Genomic DNA, 23,621 nt, shown 5'->3' on the forward strand with positions numbered 1-23,621 from the left:
GATGTACCTGATAAGCTAATAACTACAGTATTTCATTTTCAAATTGTGTGTAATAATTTAGGATTGTAGGACTGTAAGCTATAATGAATGATAATCCATTTAGTTAACTGGTTAGCTAGAAGGAGGACGTTCTGGATAGTCAAAATTTTGTATAATACTTTATGATGGTAGTTTAAAGCAGTTTCTTACAAAACAAAAGGGGCGTGACGAATCGAAACAGAATCGACGAAAGGGAACAGAGGGAGGGAACAAGGCAAGATACACACAAAGGGGCGGAGCCAAACGTTACACATTGTTGGCCTCAGTGACCCCTTGTCTCATACCGCTGTTTTTCGTTCCGGCATCATTTGATTTACATATTAAGCACTGGCTGTGAATTTGAATTATACTTATAGAGTTTAAAAGTATATAAAGATTCACATTTAAACTTTACTACTATGGTTAAAAGTATATACAGGGTTGCCAACTTTTAAAGATCGCGTTGCGTGAGATTTTAACCCGGAGGAGGTGACGAGCGTAAGTTGTGGACGGGGGGTAGCAAGCGTAAGTTGTCGACGGGGGGGGGGGGGGGGGTCTTGGGGTGTGGCAAGCGTAAAATGGACACGAATTAAGTATTATATCGCGATCGATCGATCGCCGGTGGTTGGCGCCGGAGCGAACTAGTAACTCGTTGAATCATAAATGTGGATCAGAGATAAATAAACTAGTTTTTTTTCGGCGTGTGATATTGGAAGTGTGGCGTGAGAGCGTGTGAAAACAGTCAAATGCGTGTGTCTCACGCTCAATGCGTGAGAGTTGGCAACCCTGTATATGTGGGTTCACATTTAAACTACTACTAGGGTTATAATATATAAGTAGTATAATATAGAAGTATATGCTGCCCGCAGTATGTAAATTCTGGACTTACTGCTCATTGAATGACATTTACTTCACTTGGCAGACACTTTTATCTACACGTTCAAAAGTTTGGGGTCACTTAGAAATGTTCTTATTTTTGAAAGAAAAGCAGTTTTTTTTTCAATTTAGCTAACATTAAATGCATCAAAAATACATTCTAGCTGTAAACATCTGGTTTTAAATGCAATATCTACATAGATGTATGGAGACCCATTTCCAACAACCATCACTCCAGTGTTCTAATGGTACATTGTGTTTGCTAACTGTGTAAGGAGGCTATTGGATATTTAGAAAACCCTTGAAAATCCTTGTGCAAGTAGGTTAGCACAGCTGAAAACAGTTTTGCTGATTAGAGAAGCTATAAAACTGACCTTCCTTTGAGCTAGTTGAGAATCTGGAGCATTACAACTGTTGGTTCGATTAAACTCACAAAATGGCCAGAAAAAGACAACTTTCAATTGAAACTTGACAGTCTATTCTTGTTCTGAGAAATGAAGTCTATTCCATGCGAGACATTGCCAAGAAACTGAAGATTTCCTACAATGGTGTGTACTACTCCCTTCAGAGGAGAGCACAGACAGGCTCTAACCAGAGTAGAAGGAGAAGTGGAAGGCCCTGCTGCACAACTGAGCAAGAAGACAAGTACATTAGAGTCTCCAGTTTGAGAAATCGACGCCTCATAGGTCCTCAACTGGTAGCTTCATTAAATAGTACCCGCAAAACGCCAGTGTCAACGTCTACAGCAGGGGTCACCAACCTTTTTGAAGTTGGGAGCTACTTCTTGGATACCAATTATTCCGGAGGGCTACCAGAAAGAAAGTTGTTGAGTGGGGGGGGGGGGGGATTGGGTTCGTGTGCACGTGTCAATTGCTAAGCGGGAAGACCGCTAGCAACCGTGGACAATCGCTAATAGCAGCAAAAACATAAACGATGCAGCGCTTTGGTGCATGGCAATATAGTGAGCTGTTTTTAAAACAAGCCCGCGGGCGACTCATAACGTCCTCGCGGGCGACCCCTGGTCTACAGTGAAGAGGCGACTGCGGGATGCTGGCCTTCAGGGCAGAGTGGCAAAGAAAAAGCCATATCTGGCTAATAAAAGAAAAAGATTGTGGGGATGTGCCTTGGGGTAGGCGCGACTCCACGGTTCACACTCTGAGAGACCAGGGTTCTCCCCGAAAAGATCAGGCCGGACTCCGAAGTAAACTTCACCCAGATTTTAATCAGTGCAACAGACGTGAACATAGTCCCTCGGATCAGATAAAACAATAGTAAAACCTCGTGCAGTAAATGGCTCTGGCGACATGTCGGGGCACACTCGCTACCCCTCCAGGAAGGTCGTTTTCCGATAGATCTTCTGTTCGGCCTTTTAAACGAGTAGCCCCGCCCCCAACCTTGTTAGACTGAACCAACATCTTGGAGCGGGACCACACGTGCCGCCTGTTGGAACATCTATACAATACACATGAACATGATAATACACCATTGTTTGTTAATCACATCCTGCATGGTTATGATTTCCTGTCTTTCCCTTGTCCTCCTCCTACAGGATCAGTAGGGCCCATCTCCCCCCCTCTACTGCCGACCGTGGGCTCTACCGGCCAGCACCAGGGAAGCCCTGGAAGACGGTCCTCCCCCCCTTGAGAACATAGGACATCCGGTGAGCTATTAATCTGCATACCCATACATATACATACACACAGTCCAGGTGATAGGTCAAGTCTCTGACCCCATCACACACCCCCCCCCCCTTCAGCTAGTCACTCGGTAGAGGGACGTGAGAGGAAGTCCGCAGGCACATTTTGAGTTCCCTTCCGGTACCGCACCTGAAACTTAAAAGGTTGTAAAGACAAATACCAACGGGTAATCCGTGCATTGGTGTCTTTTATCCTCTGCATCCACTGCAGTGCACGATGATCAGTCTCTAAGATGAAATCAGACCCCATCAGGTAGTATTTCAGAGAATCAAGGGCCCACTTCACGGCTAGAGCCTCCTTCTCCACTGTTGAGTAGTTCATCTCCCTCGGAAACAGCTTCCTACTAATGAACAGAATTGGTCTCCGTGCATCAGCATCCCCTTGAAGCAGCACTGCCCCCAGGCCATGACCCGACGCATCTGTCTGGACCACGAACTGCTTCTCGAAGTCTGGGCTACACAGAACTGGCTCTGCACACAAACACTGTTTAAGATCATTAAAGGCAACATCACATTCTTCTGTCCATTTTACCTTTTGAGGCTTGTCCTTTTTGGTCAAATTAGTCAGTGGCGCCGCTCTATTGGAGAAGTCCGGAATGAATCTCCGGTACCAGCCAACCAGACCTAGAAAGGATCTCACCCGCCTCTTTGTGGTTGGAACCGGTGTTCTCCTGACCGCCTCCACCTTGTCAACCTGTGGACATATTACACCACCTCCTAGGATATAACCCAGGTATGAAACAGAGTCTTTTGCTAAACAGCACTTAGATGGATTGACCGTCAGACCTGCCTCAGCAATCTTCTGTAGGACCACTTGTACATGTTCAGTGGTGGACGAAGTACACCAATTATGTACTTGAGTAAAAGTACAGTTACCTTGCATTGAATATTACTCAAGTAAAAGTATTCACCTCAATTTTTTACTTGAGTAGAAGTACAAAAGTATCTGCCTTCAAAAATACTTAAGTATTAAAAGTAAAAGTAAAAACCTTTTTTTTCTTAGCGTCACATCAAAACCCCTAGGCCTACTCGATCAAAAGGTGAGCAGGAAACAGTGCCTTACATTTGCCTAGCAAACACAAAATACACAAATCTAGCCTATATTATCCTCACAACATTCATCTCCAAACTTTATCCATATTAATAATTCACACTAGAAAGGTAGACAAGTGGACAAACAGTTTAATATGAAAACATAATTCACCACCAAACAGAACAATAATTTCGAACCGGCCACTTCAGTAGGGCTTGGGGGACTTTTTCTGAGGTTCTGTTGTCCACCACATGGCGGGACAGGGAAGCTAGAAGCTCTAGTCTAGCACCTCGAACTAGAATTGTGTGCAGCCCAACCAACTGAACTCATAATATTAAACTTGGCCGAATAATTAATATAATAATAATCAGAGTTGCCAACTCACACGCATTGACTGTCTTTACCAGAGACCGTTTTCACTCGCACTACACCTCACATACATCCGATTTCTCACACTGAAAAAAAATCTAGTTTATTTACCTCTGATCTACATCTATGATTCAATGAGTTACTAGTTCGCTGTGGCGCCAACCACTGGCGATCGATCGCGACATAATACTTAATTTGTGTCCAACAATTTACACTCGCCGCCACCCCCGCCAACATTTTACACACATGCCGCCGCCCCGCCCCCCAACCCTGATAATAATAATTTTAATAATTTTGCTTCGCTCATATTTACTTGCCTTCGCCTCCCTCATATGAATAAATTGTGAAGTTCGCTTCGCTTGGCCAAATTCGCGTGTATGTGTCCCCGGCTTTAACGTTTGATGTGGGAGTCTCCTGTGTTAAACTGGCGCTTAGCATCTCCACAGATTGCAATTCGGGTACTAGCACATTGCTTTGGATAAAAGCATCTGTTAAATGTAGTGTACTTCAATGTGATATAATTAACCGGGGTATATAAACCTACTAATCTAATGGTGAACTTACTTCGATGTGTTTTTTCAAGTTTGACAGCGAGTTCATAAATGATGACAGCGATGTGTTCTTCGGAATGCAGAGGAGGAATACGAATAATTCTTCTTTTCGAGGAATACAAACACTTCGGCTAAATAAGGCCAGGGGTGTTGGGGGAAGACATCTGTTGCAGCCATGTCAGATCCTCAGCCATTTAGCGTACAAATCTTAATCTCTTACTGAGCGCTGATTGGTTATAGTCTGTGACATGGTACACTTTTACCTTTCGGTATTTTATTAAACGTTGATTTAAAAATGAAAAAGGAACGACATGTTTCTGTAAATGTAACGAAGTGAAAAGTACAAATTTTCGCTTTGAAATGTAGTGAAGTAAAAGTATAAAGTCTTACCAAATAAAAGTACTTGAGTAAAGTACAGATACATGGAAATGTTACTTAAGTACAGTAACGAATTACATTTACTTAGTTACTGTCCACCACTGTACATGTTGCACATGTTCGTCCCAGCTAGTACTATATATTACCACATCATCAATGTAGGCAGCCGCAAACCCTTCAGTGCCCTTCAGCACTTCGTCCATGAGGCGTTGAAATGTAGCGCCCGCCCCATGCAGACCGAATGGCATCACCACGAAGTGGTACAGACCAGACGGCACTCGAAAGGCAGTCAGTTCACGGGCTGTATCGCTGAGTGGCACTTGCCAGTATCCCTTGCACAAGTCCAGTGTTGTAAGAAATTTTGCTCTTCCTAGTCTTTCAACCAGCTCATCTGCCCTTGGCATAGGGTACGGATCAAAAGCAGACACGGCGTTGAGCTTAGAGAGATCTACGCAAAATCGCAGGCCCCCGTCTTTCTTGGGCACCAGCACCACAGGGCTACACCACTCACTCTTTGACGGTTCTATCACCCCCAGCTCTAGCATACTTTGTACTTCCCTCATTAAGTCTGGAATCAGGCGTGCTGGCACTCTGCAGTTCGTCTGTCTGAGTGGATCCGGTTTCAGCAGACGGATGTTATGTTGCATGATGCTTGTTCTGCCCGGCTCGTCTTTAAAGAGGTTTGGTGGAATTATGCTCATAAGCTCTTCTTGTTGTTGAGTATTGAGGTGTGACAGATCAAGAGGGGTACTGGTCTCTCCTATACTAGGAAAATACTGCTCTTCACGCTCTTCCTCCTCTCCAACTGCTCTCACCCATAACTGTTCTGCTGGATTCAGCTGGCCCTCTCGCCACGCTCTTAGCATGTTAATATGGAAGGTTTGTCTTGATTTCTTCCTGTCAGGGAGGAGTAGTTCATACGTAGTCTTACCTATCTTCTGTAGTACTTCGTATGGTCCCTGCCATTTAGCCAACAGACCTGTGTCAGATGTGGGGAGAAGAACAAGTGCTTTATTGCCTGGTTGCAATTCTCTGTCTTTTGCGACCATATCATACCACTGTTTTTGGTGTCGCTGAGCTCCCTCCATGTTGTCTCTGGCCATCTCTGTCAGCTGAGCCATCTTGTCTCTCATCTTAAGCACATGTGAAAGCACATTGATCTTCCGCTCTCCATCTTGTCCTTCCCAAGCTTCTTTTAGGACATCCATTGGGCCCCTCACTTCTCTAGAATATAAAAGCTGAAATGGTGAAAATCCTGTAGAGGCTTGGGGAACCTCTCTATAGGCAAAGAGGAGATATGGCAGCCACTGGTCCCAATCTGCACCCGTCTCTGAAACAAACTTCTTGAGCATGCTTTTAAGTGTTTTATTAAAGCGCTCAACGAGCCCGTCGGTCTGAGGATGGTATGGGGTGGTCGTTATACCCTTAATTCCTAATAGCGTAAAAACCTCTCTGAGCAATTTAGATGTAAAATTTGTTCCCTGGTCTGTCAAGACCTCTCTTGGGATACCCACCCTAGATATTAACTGGATCAATGCGTTAACTATTTGGCGCGTTTTAACTTTCCTGAGTGCAAAACATTCAGGATACCGTGTTGCATAATCACAAACCACCAAAATGTACCGGTCCCCCCCCCGACTTCTCGGCAGGGGTCCGACCACATCCATGGCTATGAGAGCAAATGGTTCCTCTATGATGGGCATGTTAATCATAGGAACTCTATCCGCTCTCTGCTGAGGCGCTGATAACTGACACTCTGGACATGTTCTACACCACTCTGCCACATCCAAATGTACCCTAGGCCAAAAAAACCGGCTTGCAATTCTAGACAGTGTCTTAGCCTGTCCTAAGTGGCCTGCCCATGGCTCAGAATGTGCCATTTTAAGCACTGTTTGTCTCATGCATGTGGGTACCACCAACTGCTCCACCTCACCCTTTACTCTGTACAAAATGTTATCTCTCAATTTAAACTGGAGGTCATTCTTACCCAGACTGTTCCCTTGATTACATTTCAGAAATAGGGGTTTAAGAGACACATCCTGCATTTGAAGTTCCCTTATATTCCCTGATAATTCTCCTGCATTAGTTTCTGGAACTGTTAACGGTTCTGAAACGGCTGTGCCCTTCACCTTATCATATCTTCGTTCCCTGCGAGACTTCTTAATTTTAGGAACTATATTAAATGGCATTTCCTGCATTAACTTCATATTATCTGCCTCATTTTGTTTTGCTTGGCTTCTGGTAACCACAAACGCTTCTGCCGTTTTTTGACTCGATGTTAATAAGTCTATCAGAATTGGTAAGTCTCTCCCCAGAACCACAGTATACGGAATTTGATCTAGGATGCCGACATTCAATCGGTACATTTGCCCATTTATTTCAATGTCAACCGCCGCTGTCGGGTAGGTTTGTTCCTCCCCATGTATACATTTCACTCTGAGCTTAAGCTCTCGTTTTACGTGAAGGTTTGGCACACATTTCGCCGAAACTAATGTCTGACTAGCGCCTGTATCTATCAGGGCTTTAACCGTTTTGTTGTTTATTTTTACATCCACCAGACTCTCCTTCGTATCCGCTACCGGTTTAAACCTATGCTCTCTTCTAGGGGAATAACACAACCGAGCTGAACTCTGCAATAACGGGCATACGTTTATCTTATGTCCGAGTTGATTGCAATTGAAACATTTAAAAACTCTGTCCGCACGGTTTACAATCGCGTTTCTATCCCTCTCTGGTTTCCTATTAGTATCACGCCAATGCCTTTGCGCGGTAGCCTTACTATTTTGCCCATTTGGACCACCCCTAGCCATACCTTCAGGCCTACCTGGCTCAACGCGGTAACGTTGTTTGTTGGGATTCCCCAACTTGAACTCTCCGTCGGCCAGTCTCGCCGCCGCGAATGCTTCCGCCATTTCCACCGCCTCTTCGGCCGACGATGGGCTTCTCTCGACAATCCAGCGTCTTAACTCGGGACTCACCATGCTCAGGTATTGTTCCAAGATAATCGTTTCTCCGATCTCTCCTTTGGTTTTTTCATTTGGCATCATCCACTTTTCATATAGCGACTTAAGCCTGGTGAATAGTTCCCTCGGAGTTTCGTCATCCTGGACCGTACAATCTCTAAACCTTTGGCGGTAGGTCTCCTTGTTTATCTCGTACTTCTGTAGGATTGCCTGTTTGATTTTACTATAGTTGCCTGTGTCGTCAGCGTCCATGGCGACGTAGGCTGCTCGGGCTTTGCCGTCTAACAGTGGGACTAGGTGTATGGCCCAGCTTCCTATCGGCCATTTAGCTACCTGAGCCATCCGCTCGAACGTCGTCATAAAATGTTCTATATCGTCAGTATCTTTGAGCATTGGCATTCTAGGAGTTGGCCATATCGCGCTCGTGCAGGGTTGATGCTGGTGCGGGAATTCTGAAACGCCTTTCCGTCCTCCACCGGCGGTGTAAGAACTCCGGAGAATTTGGGACTGTGTCGCTTCATACAACTCACTCCTTTCCCCGGCTTCATGTCCGCTTTCCGTGTGCCTTCTTTGCACTTCTTCTTGTATTAAATTGAACTGATGCTGCATTGTGCGCCACCGTTGTTCATTTTTTGCTGTTTCACTTCGCATGTGCTCATCTTTAGCCCTCTGCTCCGTGATAAAACTTTGTAGCATACTGCATACGTGCTCAATGTCTTTGCCCGAGTCGCTTGGCGTTATCTCCACTTGTCGACTCGACATATCGTCCTCCTCCGTCCTTGGGTCACTTTGGTCTGTGCTGTGCACGACGGGGGGTCTCTTTGGAGCCATCCTTTCAATAACGGGGTTGTCTTGAATTTGTTACTTGTACAAGCCGTCTCCTGCGCCTTACTTCTACAAACTTACAAGACTTCTCCGCTGCCACCATTTGTGGGGATGTGCCTTGGGGTAGGCGCGACTCCACGGTTCACACTCTGAGAGACCAGGGTTCTCCCCGAAAAGATCAGGCCGGACTCCGAAGTAAACTTCACCCAGATTTTAATCAGTGCAACAGACGTGAACATAGTCCCTCGGATCAGATAAAACAATAGTAAAACCTCGTGCAGTAAATGGCTCTGGCGACATGTCGGGGCACACTTGCTACCCCTCCAGGAAGGTCGTTTTCCGATAGATCTTCTGTTCGGCCTTTTAAACGAGTAGCCCCGCCCCCAACCTTGTTAGACTGAACCAACATCTTGGAGCGGGACCACACGTGCCGCCTGTTGGAACATCTATACAATACACATGAACATGATAATACACCATTGTTTGTTAATCACATCCTGCATGGTTATGATTTCCTGTCTTTCCCTTGTCCTCCTCCTACAGGATCAGTAGGGCCCATCTCCCCCCCTCTACTGCCGACCGTGGGCTCTACCGGCCAGCACCAGGGAAGCCCTGGAAGACGGTCCTCCCCCCCCTGAGAACATAGGACATCCGGTGAGCTATTAATCTGCATACCCATACATATACATACACACAGTCCAGGTGATAGGTCAAGTCTCTGACCCCATCACAAAGATTAATATGGGCAAAAGAACACAGACATTGGACAGAGGAAGATTGGAAAAAAAGTGTTATGGACAGATGAATCAAAGTTTGAGGTGTTTGGATCACACAGACGAACATTTGTGAGACGCAGAACAACTGAAAAGATGCTGGAAGAGTGCCTGACACCATCTGTCAAACATGGTGGCGGTAATGTGATGGGCTGGAGTTGCTTTGGTGCTGGTAAAGTGGGAGATTTGAACAAGGTAAAAGGGATTTTGAATAAGGAAGGCTATCACTCCATTTTGCAACACCATGCCATACCCTGTGGACAGCGCTTGATTGGAGCCAATTTCATCCTGCAACAGGACAATGACCCAAAGCACACCTCCAAATTATGCACAAACTATTTAGAGAAGAAGCAGACAGCTGGTGTTTTATCGGTAATGGCTTGGCCAGCGCACTCACCAGGTCTCAACCCCATTGAGCTGTTGTGGGAGCAGCTTGACTGTATGGTACGAAAAAAGTGCCCATTAACCCAATCAAACTTGTGGGAGCGGCTTCTGGAAGCATGGGGTGAAATTTCTCCAGATTACCTCAGCAAATTTACAGCTAGAATGCCAAAGGTCTGCAGTGCTGTAATTGCTGCTAAGGGAGCATTCTTTGACGAAAGCAAAATTTAAAGTAGAAAATTATTTAAAAAAAAAAAAAACATTATTTCTACCTTGTCAATGTCTGGACTATATTTCTATTCATTTTGCAACTCATTTGATAAATAAAAGTATGAGATTTCAGGGAAAACACAAAATTGCCTAGGTGACCCCAAACGTTTGAATGGTAGTGTACATCCATGTACAGTTTTCAGTTGTCTTACAGATTAATGAGCATTAGTCCAGCATAAATTAGTCACAGGGCCTTAGCCACAGATCCCCACAGAAGAGGAAGCATTGATACACACCACACTGTCCAGTTTTATTTTGCAGTCACAGTACAGTGCAGATACACCCACAGTCCTAATAAACAGGGAGAATGATGCTCCGTGGTCAGGTCCCTTCCGACCACATTTAATCCTGGGATTAATGAATATGATGTATTTTTAAATGACTAATAAGAATTTCATTATAGTAAAACAAATAGAAGAGAAATAGGTTGATGATAATACTGGTTGTAGAGTATAAACAATACAGATCAAAATATACATATTTGTTACATATCAGACTAGGCAGGCGAGACGCAAGTGTGGGAGATTAAGGTTTATTGCAGAAACAAAACATAACCAAACTGGGGAGAAAACCTGGCATAAGGAAAACACACGACTTAATGGCAAACAAAGTAAACACAGTGAATGTGGCAAAACACAATGGGGAAACAGACACACGCGGCTACTACATAAAACACTAACAATAAATATGATGTGAACAGAAAACAGATGAACGGGAGTAACCAATGAACAAAGGTAAGAAACACGATACATGAATAACAAAGAACTAACATGCAGACAAAACCGATAACTAGGATACAGGGATAACGGGCAGAACTAGGAATGACCAGAAAGCATACATGAACCAGGAACCATACACAAATTCGAACAATGACCGACACGTATACTTGAAACTACGGGGATTAAATATGCTGACAAAAACGACACTGGTGGGACCGATAATGACAGAGACATGGGACACAAGGTACAGGGGCGTGACGGACAGAAGAAACTAGGAAACAAGTAGGGGTGGGTATCACCACTGATTTCCCATTTCGATTCGATTTCGATTCACAAGGTCCCGATTCAATTCGATTTTCGATTCGATTCGATCCGATTCAATATCAATTCTTGTAGGGACATTTCAGTTACAATTAAAAGTGTAGTTTGAATGTGAAATGTTGTAATGATACAAGGAACACTCAAAACATTTATGAACATAGTTCTGAATATTGTAAACATTAAGGTCCAAAAACTAAGATTTATTCATGACTGCTTTTTGACATCTTGGAGATTGTCAATTTTTTCTGCAAGAAAAGGAGTTGATCAACATGTTGAGGAGTGAGACAGCTCCTTTGCCAACTGTTGAGAAAACTTCACAGCTTTATACTTGATGCGTCGCAACTGGCGTGAGGGTCCGCGGGGCGAAAACGACGTAATCGCGGTGGCTTCGCTCGTGCACTATCGCTTCATGAGGTCGTGCACCTCTCGAATTTTGTAACTTTGCGCGCGCCGCGCTTCAGCGCAATGAACAAAGTCATGTTTGCAGGGTTCATACACCTTTAAATGGTGGAATTCAAGCACTTCGGTTATTTTTTGGCACGGGGAGAACTTGTAGATAGTTTAATCGCAAATGCCTTCTCTAGTGGAGTTTGTTTGGGTTCTGGCATTTTTTTAATATCAGGAAGGTGTCGCATTAAATGATTTCTCAGATTTGTAGTATTCCCACAATATTTCACCTCCATGTTGCACAGTTTACACACGGCTGTGCTTTTATCCAACTCTTCCCTACCATCATGGTTTCTGAATCCAAAATGTAACCATACATCTGCAGGGTTGCCAACTTTTCAAGATCGCTTGGAGTGAGATTTGAACCTGGAGGGTGTGGCGGTGTAAAATGGACACAAATTAAGTATTATATCGCGATCGATCGCTCGCCAGTGGTTGGGGCCAGAGCGAACTAGTAACTCATTGAATCATAGATGTGGATCAGTGGTAAAGTTTTTTTACTCTTGCTGCAGCCATGCTTAACTGATCACCCCAGCCAAGTGGCGGTGCTCGAAAAAAAAAAAGGATCTCGCAAGATAAAACGCGAGACGTTAAAACCGTACGCATATGCGGGGAAAATTGGCTAATTCTAAAGATCGATTCCAGGTTTCATAAATCGAATCATTCAAATGAAGATTGATTTGAATCGAAAGATCGATTTTTAAACACACCCCTAGAAACAAGGCAGGACTAGGGCAGGGAAAACACTGACACGCGGACCAGTATGACAGAGAATGAGTGTTGGGCGAGATGAATGTGATAATATTACTCATGTCTGAAGTTTGTAACACTGTGTATGACCGTTAATGCTACCCCTCTCCCTCTCTCACAGGGTTCCACTTTATTCCACGGGTGTCGAGTGTTGTTCCAGAGAGTTGTGTGCTGATCGTGGTGGGTCTGCTTTTGGGTGGTCTGATCAGGCTGTTGGGAGAGACTCTTCCTGTGGTCAACACACAGATCTTCTTCCTCTGCCTGTTGCCACCCATCATACTCGATGCCGGTTACTTCCTCCCCATGCGCCCCTTCACTGAGAACATTGGCTCCATCCTGGTGTTTGCTGTGGTGGGCACCATATGGAACTCCTTCTTAATAGGGCTGGTGCTGTATGGGGTGTGTTGGATGGAGGGCGAGAAGCTGGCTGGTGTGGACCTGCTGGCCTGTCTGCTGTTTGGCTCCATAGCCTCTGCAGTCGACCCGGTTGCAGTGCTTGCTGTTTTTGAAGAGATCCATGTCAACGAGCTCCTGCATATTCTGGTGTTTGGGGAGTCACTGCTCAATGACGCCGTCACAGTGGTAAGTCGAGGTACAGTGGGTTAAGAGACCACTGAGTTTGGTTAGGGTGGAGTAGGTTAAAGGTTTCGTGACTCAGTTTGGGCTGAAGGGGGCTTAAGTAAGTGTGGAGAAATGGGGAAATTAGTTAATTTAATTGGGTATAGTACGTTAAAGTTGTTTGTAGAGTTATTTTATTATTTAGTAGGTTAAATGTGCAGTGAGTCAAATTAGGGTGGTTTAAAAGTTGCAGCGAGTCAGGTCAAGGTGTAGTGTATTTAAGGTAGACTTAAATAGCTTCTCTGATGTGTGAGTCAGGGTTCTGCATATTTCTAACTGTAATGTTACTTGCAGAATAATGTGTTTTAGTTGGGTGAGGACTCCAACCTGTCAGCAGAGCAGAGATAATTCTAAACTTAACCCTAACCTTGGTACTTATGCAGATTACCTGTTTTGACACACAGGGCACCTCAAATGTCCTCATTTATTATTAGTACTTTTTTGTTTGTTTCTCTTCTTATCCAGGTCTTGTACCACCTGTTTGAGGAGTTTGCTAGTGTTGGGGAGGTGATTGTGGTTGATGCATTTCTGGGCATGGTGTGTTTCTTTGTGGTGGCGATTGGAGGCATTGCCGTGGGAACAGTGTATGGGCTGGTAGCAGCTATCACCTCTCGCTTCACATCCCACACGAGGGTCATCGAGCCGCTCTTTGTCTTCCTGTACAGTTACATGGCCTACCTGTCAGCAGAGGTGTTTCACCTGTCTGGTATCATGGCGTGAGTACCTGCTGACCATGTCCTCAATAGCACTTGATTTGTTCCCATGTTCACTGCCATAGTAAAACAAATGGGTGCATTTATGCTCCCCATTTACCAGGGCTAGGACTAGGTTTGAGGCTAGGGTTAAGGCTAAGGTAAAGTCAGGCTAAGGTTAAGGGTCAACCCCCACTCTAATAAATATGTGGAGTTCATGTATTCAGTTTGTGTGTTGATCAGAAGCCTGAAGCTTCTAGTCCCACCAGCAGATCAACTCTTTAGCCTCATAAATCAGGTGTAAGAACATACTGGTACAAACATTAGAAACCAGTTGTATCCCAATACACTCTCCATAATCAGGCCTACCAGCCCTGAGATACAAAGTCATTTATCTTTTATTTGATAACTCAAAGCCTATGTTGGCATACAATTCAGTGTAGTTTGATGTTAATATACCCATATAGAGAATAAAATATAGAGAATAATATAGTGTGGAGTAGGGTTGCAACGGTATGAGATTTTCACGGTATGATAACCGTCTCAGAAAATACCGCGGTATCACGGTTATCACGGTATCACAGTTAGTTTGTATATTATTAAAAGATACACTGACCCTTAAAGAAATTACAACAAGTTAATTTTGTTCAATTAACTATTTATTGTAGAAACCTGAAACTATTGTATACAAAATGTGTCCTTTAAAAAAATAAGCTGTACACATGTTTATATAAATACTGCAAAATTAGAGAAACCTAAATCATGGATTTCAGTACAATTATTTAAGTTTAAATTATTTAATATCTGATAAACTCAGCCTGGGTCAGTGTCTGATCAACAACTGTTGTACTGCCAAGTTGGAATATAACCAGATACTGCAGGAAGAGAGGATTTATTTCTGACATCATCACAATAGAGATTTCTATTTTAAGGCTTTCACACCGAGTCTGGTTTTAACATATCAAAAACAGGTACGCTAGAATTTGAACGCATGTAAATTAATGGCGTCTTTCACATCCAGCGAAAGCAAGGACCATAAAAAGCTAGGTTTATACTTTCACTAGTGACCGTAGCGCGCGACTCGGCACAGTTCTTTTGTCTTACGTTAACAAATACGAGCTTCTTTTAATTCCAGGACGAAACATGAGAGAACGTGAAGACGTTAAGATTGGGCGTTTTGGAAATAAACAACCATTAAATAATGTGATGAAAAAGTGAATTATTTCGAGTATATGTATAAATATTTAACTTAATTAAGTTTAAGGTGCTGGGAAATATTGAAACGGACCTTTAAAGTGACGTACAAGTGTTTTAATTCCACCTTTTAAACGTGTATGAATCCTGCAAACATGACTTTGTTCATTGCGCTGAGGTACAGCGCGCGCAAAGTTACAAAATTCGAGAGGTGCACGACCTCGCGAATCGACAGCGCGAGACCCTCGCGCACGGGCGGAGCTACCACGATTACGTCATTTTCACCACTGATTTTAGTTTAGCTTTTTTTTTTTGTTAAAAAATGTGTTAAGTCTGATGCACTTTCTGCCATTCTCACTGCTGTGTGCTGAGTAGCTGAACCGGAGCGGAGTTGCGCATGCGCGGGTCAGTTTCTCCGCTGGCTTGCTTTTTACCGGTAATAAGCAAACGCACATGGTATGATAACTGTGCATTTTAATACCGTGGTATACCGTGAAACCGGTTACCGCTGCAACCCTAGTGTGCAGTTGAGCTGTATAGAAATGTAAAGTGTGGAGGTGTACCGTATCCTATATGTTTCTGTAGGCTGATCGCATGTGGCATGGTTATGTGGCCTTATGTAGAGGCCAACATTTCCCATAAATCCTACACCACTATCAAGTACTTCCTGAAGATGTGGAGCAGTGTGAGTGAGACACTCATCTTCATCTTCTTGGGTGTGTCCACCGTGGCCGGGCCACACTCCTGGAACTGGGATTTCGTCATCGTCACCATCTTCCTATGCCTCGTCTCCAGAGTGATTGGTGAGTTATGAGCACCATGGTGCACAAAGTAAGTCTTGCATCATATTTGATTGTACTGCACATCTGTAGTTGGGTGGAGGGTATACAGATGACACATTTATCTTCTTTGCTCCTCCAGGTCTTTAGTCACAGTGTATCTGTGTGTGTATATGTACATATGTACAGTCATGGCCGAAACCGTTGGCACCCCTGAAATGTTTACAGAAAATAAAGTTTCTTATCCCAGAAATTTCTTTCAATTACACATGCATTGTTATACACGTTTACTTCCTTTGCGTGTATTGGAACAACACATAAAAAACAGAAAAAAGCCAAATGTGATATAATTTCATGAAAAACACCAAAAATGGGCCAGACAAAATTGTTGGCATCTTCAACTTATTATTTGGTTGCACACCCTTTTGAAAAATAACTGTAATCAATCGCTTTCCTATAACCATCAACAAGCTTCTTAAACCACTCAACTGGAATTTTGGACCACTCTTCTTTTCCAAACTGCTCCAGGTCTCATATTTAATGTGCCTTCTCCCAGCTGCAAATTTTAAGATCTCTCCACAGGTGTTCAATGGGATTTAGATCCGGATTTTTTGCTGGCCACTTCAGAACTCTCCAGTGCTTTGTTTCCATCCATTTCTGGGTGCTTTTTGAAGTATGTTTGGGGTTGTTGTTCTACTCGACCTGTGACCTGGACGCAAACCCAGTTCTCTCACACTACATTGCAACCCAAAATCCTTTGGCAATCTTAAGATGTCATTATGCCTTGCACACAGTCAAGGCCCCCAGTGCCAGAGGCAGCAAAAGCAACTCCAAAACATCTTTGAATTTCCACAATTTTCCCACCATATTTGACTATAGGTACTGTTCTTTTCTTTGTAGGCCTCACCCCATTTTTGGTAAATAATAGTGTAGGGGTTATAGTTATGAGATATAACTAACCTACCTGCTTGCCTACAACCAAGGACAGAAATAGGTGCAGAAGAAGGATTGACGTGCATAAAACTTAAATATCTGACTCCAAATTATAGTTGGTAAGAATCTAAAAGAACTCACTTCCCAAATAGATCAGTACAGGTTATACAATATACCTAACCAACTTTATAAAGTACCTTGCTATAAACAATAGCCTGCTTTGTCAGAGGTTTATCATAAACATGCATAGCAGATCGGATACTTTAGAGGGAATTGGTATTAGCATTGATTTACCTGCCAGCAACTCCTTGTCCCCAACGTCATAGTTGCGCTCGGCGGGTGTCAAACGGTGTGAGTAAAACGCACAGGGACGGAGTTTAGGGGGCATCCCTGTCCTCTGAGACAACACCACCCCGACCCCTTTGTCCGAGGCGTCGACCTCCACGGTGAAAGGGAGCTCTGGGTCGGGCATGCCGAGAACCGGGGCAGCCACGAAACGCGCTTTAAGGGCGTCGAAGGCCACCTGGGCCTCAGGGGTCCAGGCAAACGGCCCCGGGGATATTTTGGTCAGGGCGGTGAGAGGAGCGGCTACTCTGCTGTAGTCTTTGATGAAACGACGGTAGAAATTGGTGAACCCTAGAAACCGCTGCACTTGGCGAAGCGTTGTGGGTACAGGCCACTGAGCTATGGCCTTAGTTTTAGCGGGGTCCATAGCAAGCCTGTAATGCGAGATGATAAAACCCAGAAAGGGCACCTCAGTGGCGTGGAAGACTGACTTTTCTAGCTTAACATAGAGGTGGTTCTCCAGACAGAAACCCGACAGACGTGCTTGACATGCTCGTGCTGTGAGCGATTGTATATTAATATGTCGTTGACGTAGACATACACATATCGGTCCAGAGCTTCTCGCAGAACATCGTTAATGAGCCTTTGGAAGACAGCGGGGGTGTTCATGAGACCAAATGGCATGACTAGGTACTCGTAGTGACCAGACGGGGGGTCTTCCACTCGTCCCCCTCCCTAACCCGAACCAGGTTGTACGCGCTTCGGAGGTCCAGTTTAGTAAAGACCTTGGCCTGCTGAAGGGACTCGAAAGCAGTGGCCATGAGAGGCAGTGGTTGGCGGTCTTTTACTGTGATTTTGTTAAGGCCCCTGTAGTCGATACACGGTCTTAACCCCCCGTCCTTCTTGCCCACAAAGAAAAAGCCTGCCCCAGCCGGGGACGTTGACGGCCGAATGAGACCGGCCGCCAAGGCTTCCTGGATGTACAGGTCCATGGCTTTACGTTCGGGCCTTGCGAGAGAGAACAGCCTTCCCTGGGGAGGACTGGTTCCAGGTAGCAGGTCAATGGTTATGTCATAGGGCCTGTGAGGTGGAAGGACGCTGGCCTGTTTCTTACTGAACACCTGTTTAAGGTCGTGGTAGTCAGAGGGGACCCGACTGAGGTTAACGGATTCAGGGGGCCCGTTGGAAAAACTGGCTTTATGAGCAAGGAGACAGGTCTGTTTACACATAGAACCCCACTGGCTAACCGTCAGGTTAAGCCAATCTATCTCGGGGTTGTGACGCTGGAGCCACGGAAGACCAAGGATAAGCGACGTTTTGGGGGCACTGATGACGTACAGGGTGAGGTGCTCAACGTGTTCTCCTATAGACAATTTCACGGGAATGGTTTGGTTGGCGACCTCCCCTGAGGATAGCGACCTGCCGTCTACAGCAGCAACCGAAAGTGGCGTATGAAGAGCGAGCAACGGCACCCCAAGGTCCTTAGCTAACGTGGCGTCAATAAAGTTACCCGCTGCCCCTGAGTCAACGAAAGCCACCTGTCGATGTTCGGTAGTCCCTTGCTATGACAGGGTTGTGTGAAGGCTCAAACCAGTGTATTGGGGAGAACCCGAGAAGCCTGCCGGTAGACGAGAGACCACCGTCTTTTTCCCTGTAAGTCAGGACAGGTGGCGAGTTTATGACCCAGGCTACTGCAGTAGATACACCGACCCTCTGACAGATGTGTTTGCCTCTCCTGCGGGGTTAACCGGGTCTGCCCTATCTGCATGGGCTGTTCCTTATTGTCCTCCCCAGCTTCACTGCTTGAGACCGGAGGGTTGACCCTAGGAGCGTGCGTGGAGCTGTTGCTGTGGGAACGGTGCCGCTGAGTGCGTTCCCGCAACCTGTTCTCCAGCCGAACTACGAGACCAATGCATGCATCTAGGTCGCCGGGGGGCTTGCGGACAGCCAACTCATCCTTAAGGTTGTCATTCAGCCCCTCCTGAAAAACCGCCAGCAGGGCTGCGGACTCCCACTTGCTCTCTGCTGCTAGTGTTCTGAACTCCAGGGAATACTCAGAGACTGATCGCTTCCCCTGGCGCAGACGCAATAACTGACTACCCACTACTCCCCCCGAGGCAGGATGGTGAAACGCCTGCCGCATGGCCTCGGAAAAGCGGTCGTACAATGCACACAGCTCTGACTGGTTTTCCCAAACCGGGGTTGCCCACGCCAATGCCTTACCAGAGAGCAGTGTCACCATGTAGGCCACTTTGGCCTTTTCGGTGGGGAACCGTGACGGCTGCTGTTCAAATACCAGAGAGCACTGAAGCAAAAACCCCCTGCATTCCTCCGGATCCCCTGAGTAATGTCTAGGCACAGGCAGAGCGGGCTCTGTACGTGCCGTGACAGCGGGGGGTTCGGGTGCACGGGGTACGTTAGCGCTGGCAGGCTGTGGTGTGGCTTGAGTAGCAGTCTGCAGCGTTACGGTCAAGTTCTGCAGCTGGCCTAAGATCTGCTGCAGCGTCTGCTTGTGACTGCCCAGCAGCTGTCCTTGTTGGGCTACAGCAGTTTTCAGATCAGCTACGGCCTGTGGTAAGGCTGGGTCCATGGTAGGCTGAGTTGTTCTGTTAGACAGGTGGTGCGCACGCGCACACACTGCTTGATGTTTAGTCAAAGGGACCCAAATGCCAAACCATAAACAAACAGAAAACAAAGAACAGAAACCTCCGCCAAAAGGAGTGCGGGAAAAGAGAAAAAGAAAAAACCCTACAGATAAATATACACCAAGGGTTAAACACGAAAACCGAGAAAAACGCGGAGAGGACTCAACGCGCGGTAAGTACAAAAAACAAGGAAAACTAAACACAAATCTAATAACTGAAGAACACGGATAAACTTCAACGTGAAAACGAGAGGGAGAGAGAGAGAGAGAGGTAAGTAAACAAAAAACGTCAGGGAAAAACCCGACTACCTGACCAATAACGGCGATATACAAAACCCTACCTGAATGAAACCAAAAACCGGACAGGAAGAATACAGCGGGGGGAAAACTTGAGATGGGCCAAAAGGTGCAGGAGATAAAACTCGAAGAGACAGGAGAAAGTGAAGAAAAAAACACTCAAGAGCATGAATCGGAGAACGAAACCAAACAACTCATCGAAGACGAGTCGCATCGGCTTCCTTAAGAAGGAAGAAAGCCGGCTGCGGGTCATGTACGCTGATTGCGAGTTGTGGAATGCGAACGCCCTCTGGTAGTCATGGCATGTGTGGAGGAGGGACCTGCCCTGACAGAAGACCGCGAGCGCCCTCTGGTGGTCATGGGCGGGGCAGCGCTGGGGCCCGCCCTGACAGAGGCCCCCCCCTAGGCCCGCGACCCCGCGGGCCAAGAGCGACGGCCCAGTCACGACGGAAATCCCAGATCAAGTCAGGGCACAGGACGCGCGAAGCCGGAACCCAGCTGCGCTCCTCCGGCCCGTAGCCCTCCCAGTCTACCAGGAACTGCTCCCGACCCCGAACCCTACGCACGTCAAGGAGACGCCTGACTGTGTAGACCGGATCGCCCCCGACAATGCGCGGAGCCGGGGTCGCCGGAGCCCGAGGCAGAGCGCACAGAACCGGCCGCAGCTTGGACACGTGGAAAACAGGATGGACACGAAGGAAGCTCCAGGCGATAAGCAATGGGGTTGATCTGCCGAACCACCCAATTTATTAACTACATAGGCTTTTTAGTAGGCTATCGAAACAAATTTGCAAACGGCAGATCTGACATAAAGGTACAACACACAGGAAGTGTGAAAAAGGGGAGGTACAACACGCAGGAAGTGACTGTTGCTGAGCTTTGTGTCAATCAAACTTATCCATGTTTTGGAACTCCTTTTAGCCAGTTGGCATGCTTTTGTTTTTCTTGTGGGAAGTTGTTGGTTGTAGGTAGCTTTGGTTAATGAAAGTAATGTTAATAAAAGTAAGTACACTGTAAACGCTAGCTAGTGTTTACAGACAGCTTACTTTCATTAACATTTTCAGATAAATGAAATGTTCAAATGTTGATGAAAGTAAGTGGACTGTAAACACTAGCTAGATAACTAGAGTTTATAATCCATTTTCATAGCCATTTCCGAGTGGTTTAAACATTGACAGAATCTCCTTCTGTCTTCTCTTTTAACACTAGCATGACTGATATTTCTTGAGGACATGCTGTCTGTCGTTATTCCACAAACAGAGGTGTAATAGGGGCATCAACCAAGCCAACACGAACTAGAAAGAGAATTAACAGGACACAGGAAAAAAACTAGACAGGAGCTGAAGAGATAATTAGACAGTACAGGAAAACCAAACGTACGGTAAAACTCAGCAACACACCTGAAACACACAAACGAGAACAGCAGAGGGAAGTGGACCAGACTAGGAACAAGAGACCTGAAACAATGACCAACAACGGGGCAATAACAACGCGGGTATATATACATAACGGGGCATTAAGAACATAGGGTATACATACACAACGACATTAGGAACACATGGGGTATATATACACAACGGGGCATTAAAAACACATGGAGTATATATTCACAATGGGGCATTAAGTACACATGGTGTATATATACACAACGGGCATTAAGAACATGGGGTATATATACACAACAGGGCATTATGACCACGGGGTATATATACATAATGGGGCATTAAGAACGCATGGGGTATATATACACAACGGGGCATTAAGAATACGGGTATATATACACAACGGGGCATTAAGAACACGGGTATATAAAAACAACGGGGCATTTAGAAGACTGGGTATATATATACACAATGGGGCATTAAGAACACATGGGGTATTAAGAACACGTGGGGTATATGTAACCGAATGGACTGGTTGGGAGTCAGGGTGCAATAATGGGGCCAGGACAAAGGGGGGAGCTGTGGGATTTATGATGGGTTCATGGGGAGAGGAAAAGGACCCTTTAAAAGCTGGGCCTGTGGAGGGCCCCAGGGGTTTTTTTTTTTTGTCTCCTTCGTGTCAGCAGTGGGTAAGGTGGATGGTGTGCAGTTGGTTGTTGTTTTGTTAATTTTAGTAATTTATGTATGTTTGCGATTGGTGCTGCCTTTGAGTGCCAGCATCAGGCCAGAACAGGCTTAAGCTCTGGTCTCCTTTATTAGTTTAGTTTGTGTGTGTTTATTTGTTACTTGTGTTAGCTCTGTTTGATTGTCCACGCCAGGGCGGCCGACCTGTGCTGGAACTCTGCACACCTTCGGCCTTCCCCAAGTGGCTCAGCCTGAGGTCCCGTAGTTGTAGTCCTTGCTTCTCGGCGGTTTGTGGTGGCCTTCCTTTTTTTAAAATTAGCTCTAGATTAAGATCAATAAAGTAATGGTGTATTTTTAATTACTTTAATGTTAATGCTAACTTGACCAGTATTGGGGACTGCAGGCTGTAGCCATTGTGTGTACGCCTACCACTGGGCTTTGGTGGGACATTTGATGTGTGGGTAGCTACTAATATGGAGTGCCATGTATGAATTTCGTGTGCGGTGTTTGTAGTGGTGCCATTTGTGAGCCTGGAATATTATTGCACTTGGAACTTTATCTCGATTGATCTGGTGTGTTTTCTTGGATTTATTTAAGGTCCCAGTGGTGGGTGGCAACCTCTGACTCCTCCTTCCTTCTCCTAAGAGCCTGGTTTTGAATAAATTGTAAACCTTTTGACACCTGACTCTTCATTGTCTCGCGTGGTCGACAGAACCTGGTTACATATATATACACACAACGGGCATCAAGAACACATGGGGTATATATACACAACGGGGCATTAAGATCACAAAGTATATATACACAACAGGGCTTTTAGAACACTGGTGTATATATACACAACGGGGCGTTAAGAATCCATGGCGTATATACAAGTGCTGGTCATAAAATTAGAATATCATGAAAAGGTTGATTTATTTCAGTAATTCTATTCAAAAAGTGAAACTTGTACTCATTCATTACACACAGACTGATATAGTTCATGTTTATTTCTTTTAATTTCACGATTATAACTGACAACTAATGAAAACCCCTTATTCAGTATCATAAGTATCATAAGGAATATTATGATATATTTGAATATTGTGAAAAGGTTCAATATTGAAATCAATATTAAACGGCTAATTAATTCAAAACACCTGCAAAGGCCTTTAAATTATCTCTGAGTCTAGTCCTGTAGGCTACACAATCATGGGGAAGACTGCTGACTTGACAGTTGTCCAAAAGATGACCATTTACACCTTACACAAGCAGGGCAAGACACAAAAGGTCATTGCTAAAGAGGCTGGCTGTTTACAGAGCTCTGTGTACAAGCACATTAACAGAGAGGAGAAGGGAAGGGAAAGATGTGGTAGAAAAAACATGTACAATAGGGATAATCACACCCTGGAGAGGATTGTGAAACAAAAACCATTCAAAAATGTGGGTGAGATTCACAAAGACTGGACTGCAGCTGGAGTCAGTGCTTCAAGAACCACCACACACAGACGTATGAAGACATGAGTTTCAGCTATCACATTCCTTGTGTCACGCCACTCTTGAGCAAGAGACAGCATCGGAAGTGTCTCGCCTGGGCTAAAGCCAAATAGGACTGGACTGCTGCTGAGTGATCCAAAGTTAAGTAAAATTTGCATTTCCTTTGGAAATCAAGGTCCCAGAGTCTGGAGGAAGAGTGGAGAGGCACAGAATCCATGTTGCTTGAGGTCCAGTGTAAAGTTTCCACAGTCAGTGATGGTTTGGGTG

The 23,621-nt window shown here is 45.2% G+C and overlaps 1 protein-coding gene across 2 annotated transcripts; it reads left to right on the forward strand.

The window, feature by feature from the left end:
- Nucleotides 1-2,023: 2,023 nt before the first annotated feature.
- Nucleotides 2,024-22,549, forward strand: LOC143514888 (Na(+)/H(+) exchanger beta-like). Of its 2 annotated transcripts, XM_077006625.1 has the most exons (7): nucleotides 2,024-2,554; nucleotides 3,155-3,323; nucleotides 9,253-9,363; nucleotides 12,492-12,952; nucleotides 13,454-13,704; nucleotides 15,460-15,677; nucleotides 22,476-22,549. In XM_077006625.1, exons 4-7 carry the CDS (start codon nucleotides 12,674-12,676, stop codon nucleotides 22,520-22,522), a joined length of 795 nt encoding a protein of 264 aa, XP_076862740.1. In that variant the 5' UTR covers nucleotides 2,024-2,554; nucleotides 3,155-3,323; nucleotides 9,253-9,363; nucleotides 12,492-12,673; the 3' UTR covers nucleotides 22,523-22,549. The 2 variants fall into 2 exon arrangements, with proteins under 2 accessions (XP_076862740.1, XP_076862741.1); XM_077006626.1 differs by lacking the exons at nucleotides 2,024-2,554; nucleotides 3,155-3,323; nucleotides 9,253-9,363 and having other exon boundaries at nucleotides 10,863-12,952.
- Nucleotides 22,550-23,621: the final 1,072 nt, after the last annotated feature.

Source organism: Brachyhypopomus gauderio, chromosome 5 (genome assembly GCF_052324685.1).
Source record: "Brachyhypopomus gauderio isolate BG-103 chromosome 5, BGAUD_0.2, whole genome shotgun sequence".
Classification (NCBI taxonomy): domain Eukaryota; kingdom Metazoa; phylum Chordata; class Actinopteri; order Gymnotiformes; family Hypopomidae; genus Brachyhypopomus; species Brachyhypopomus gauderio.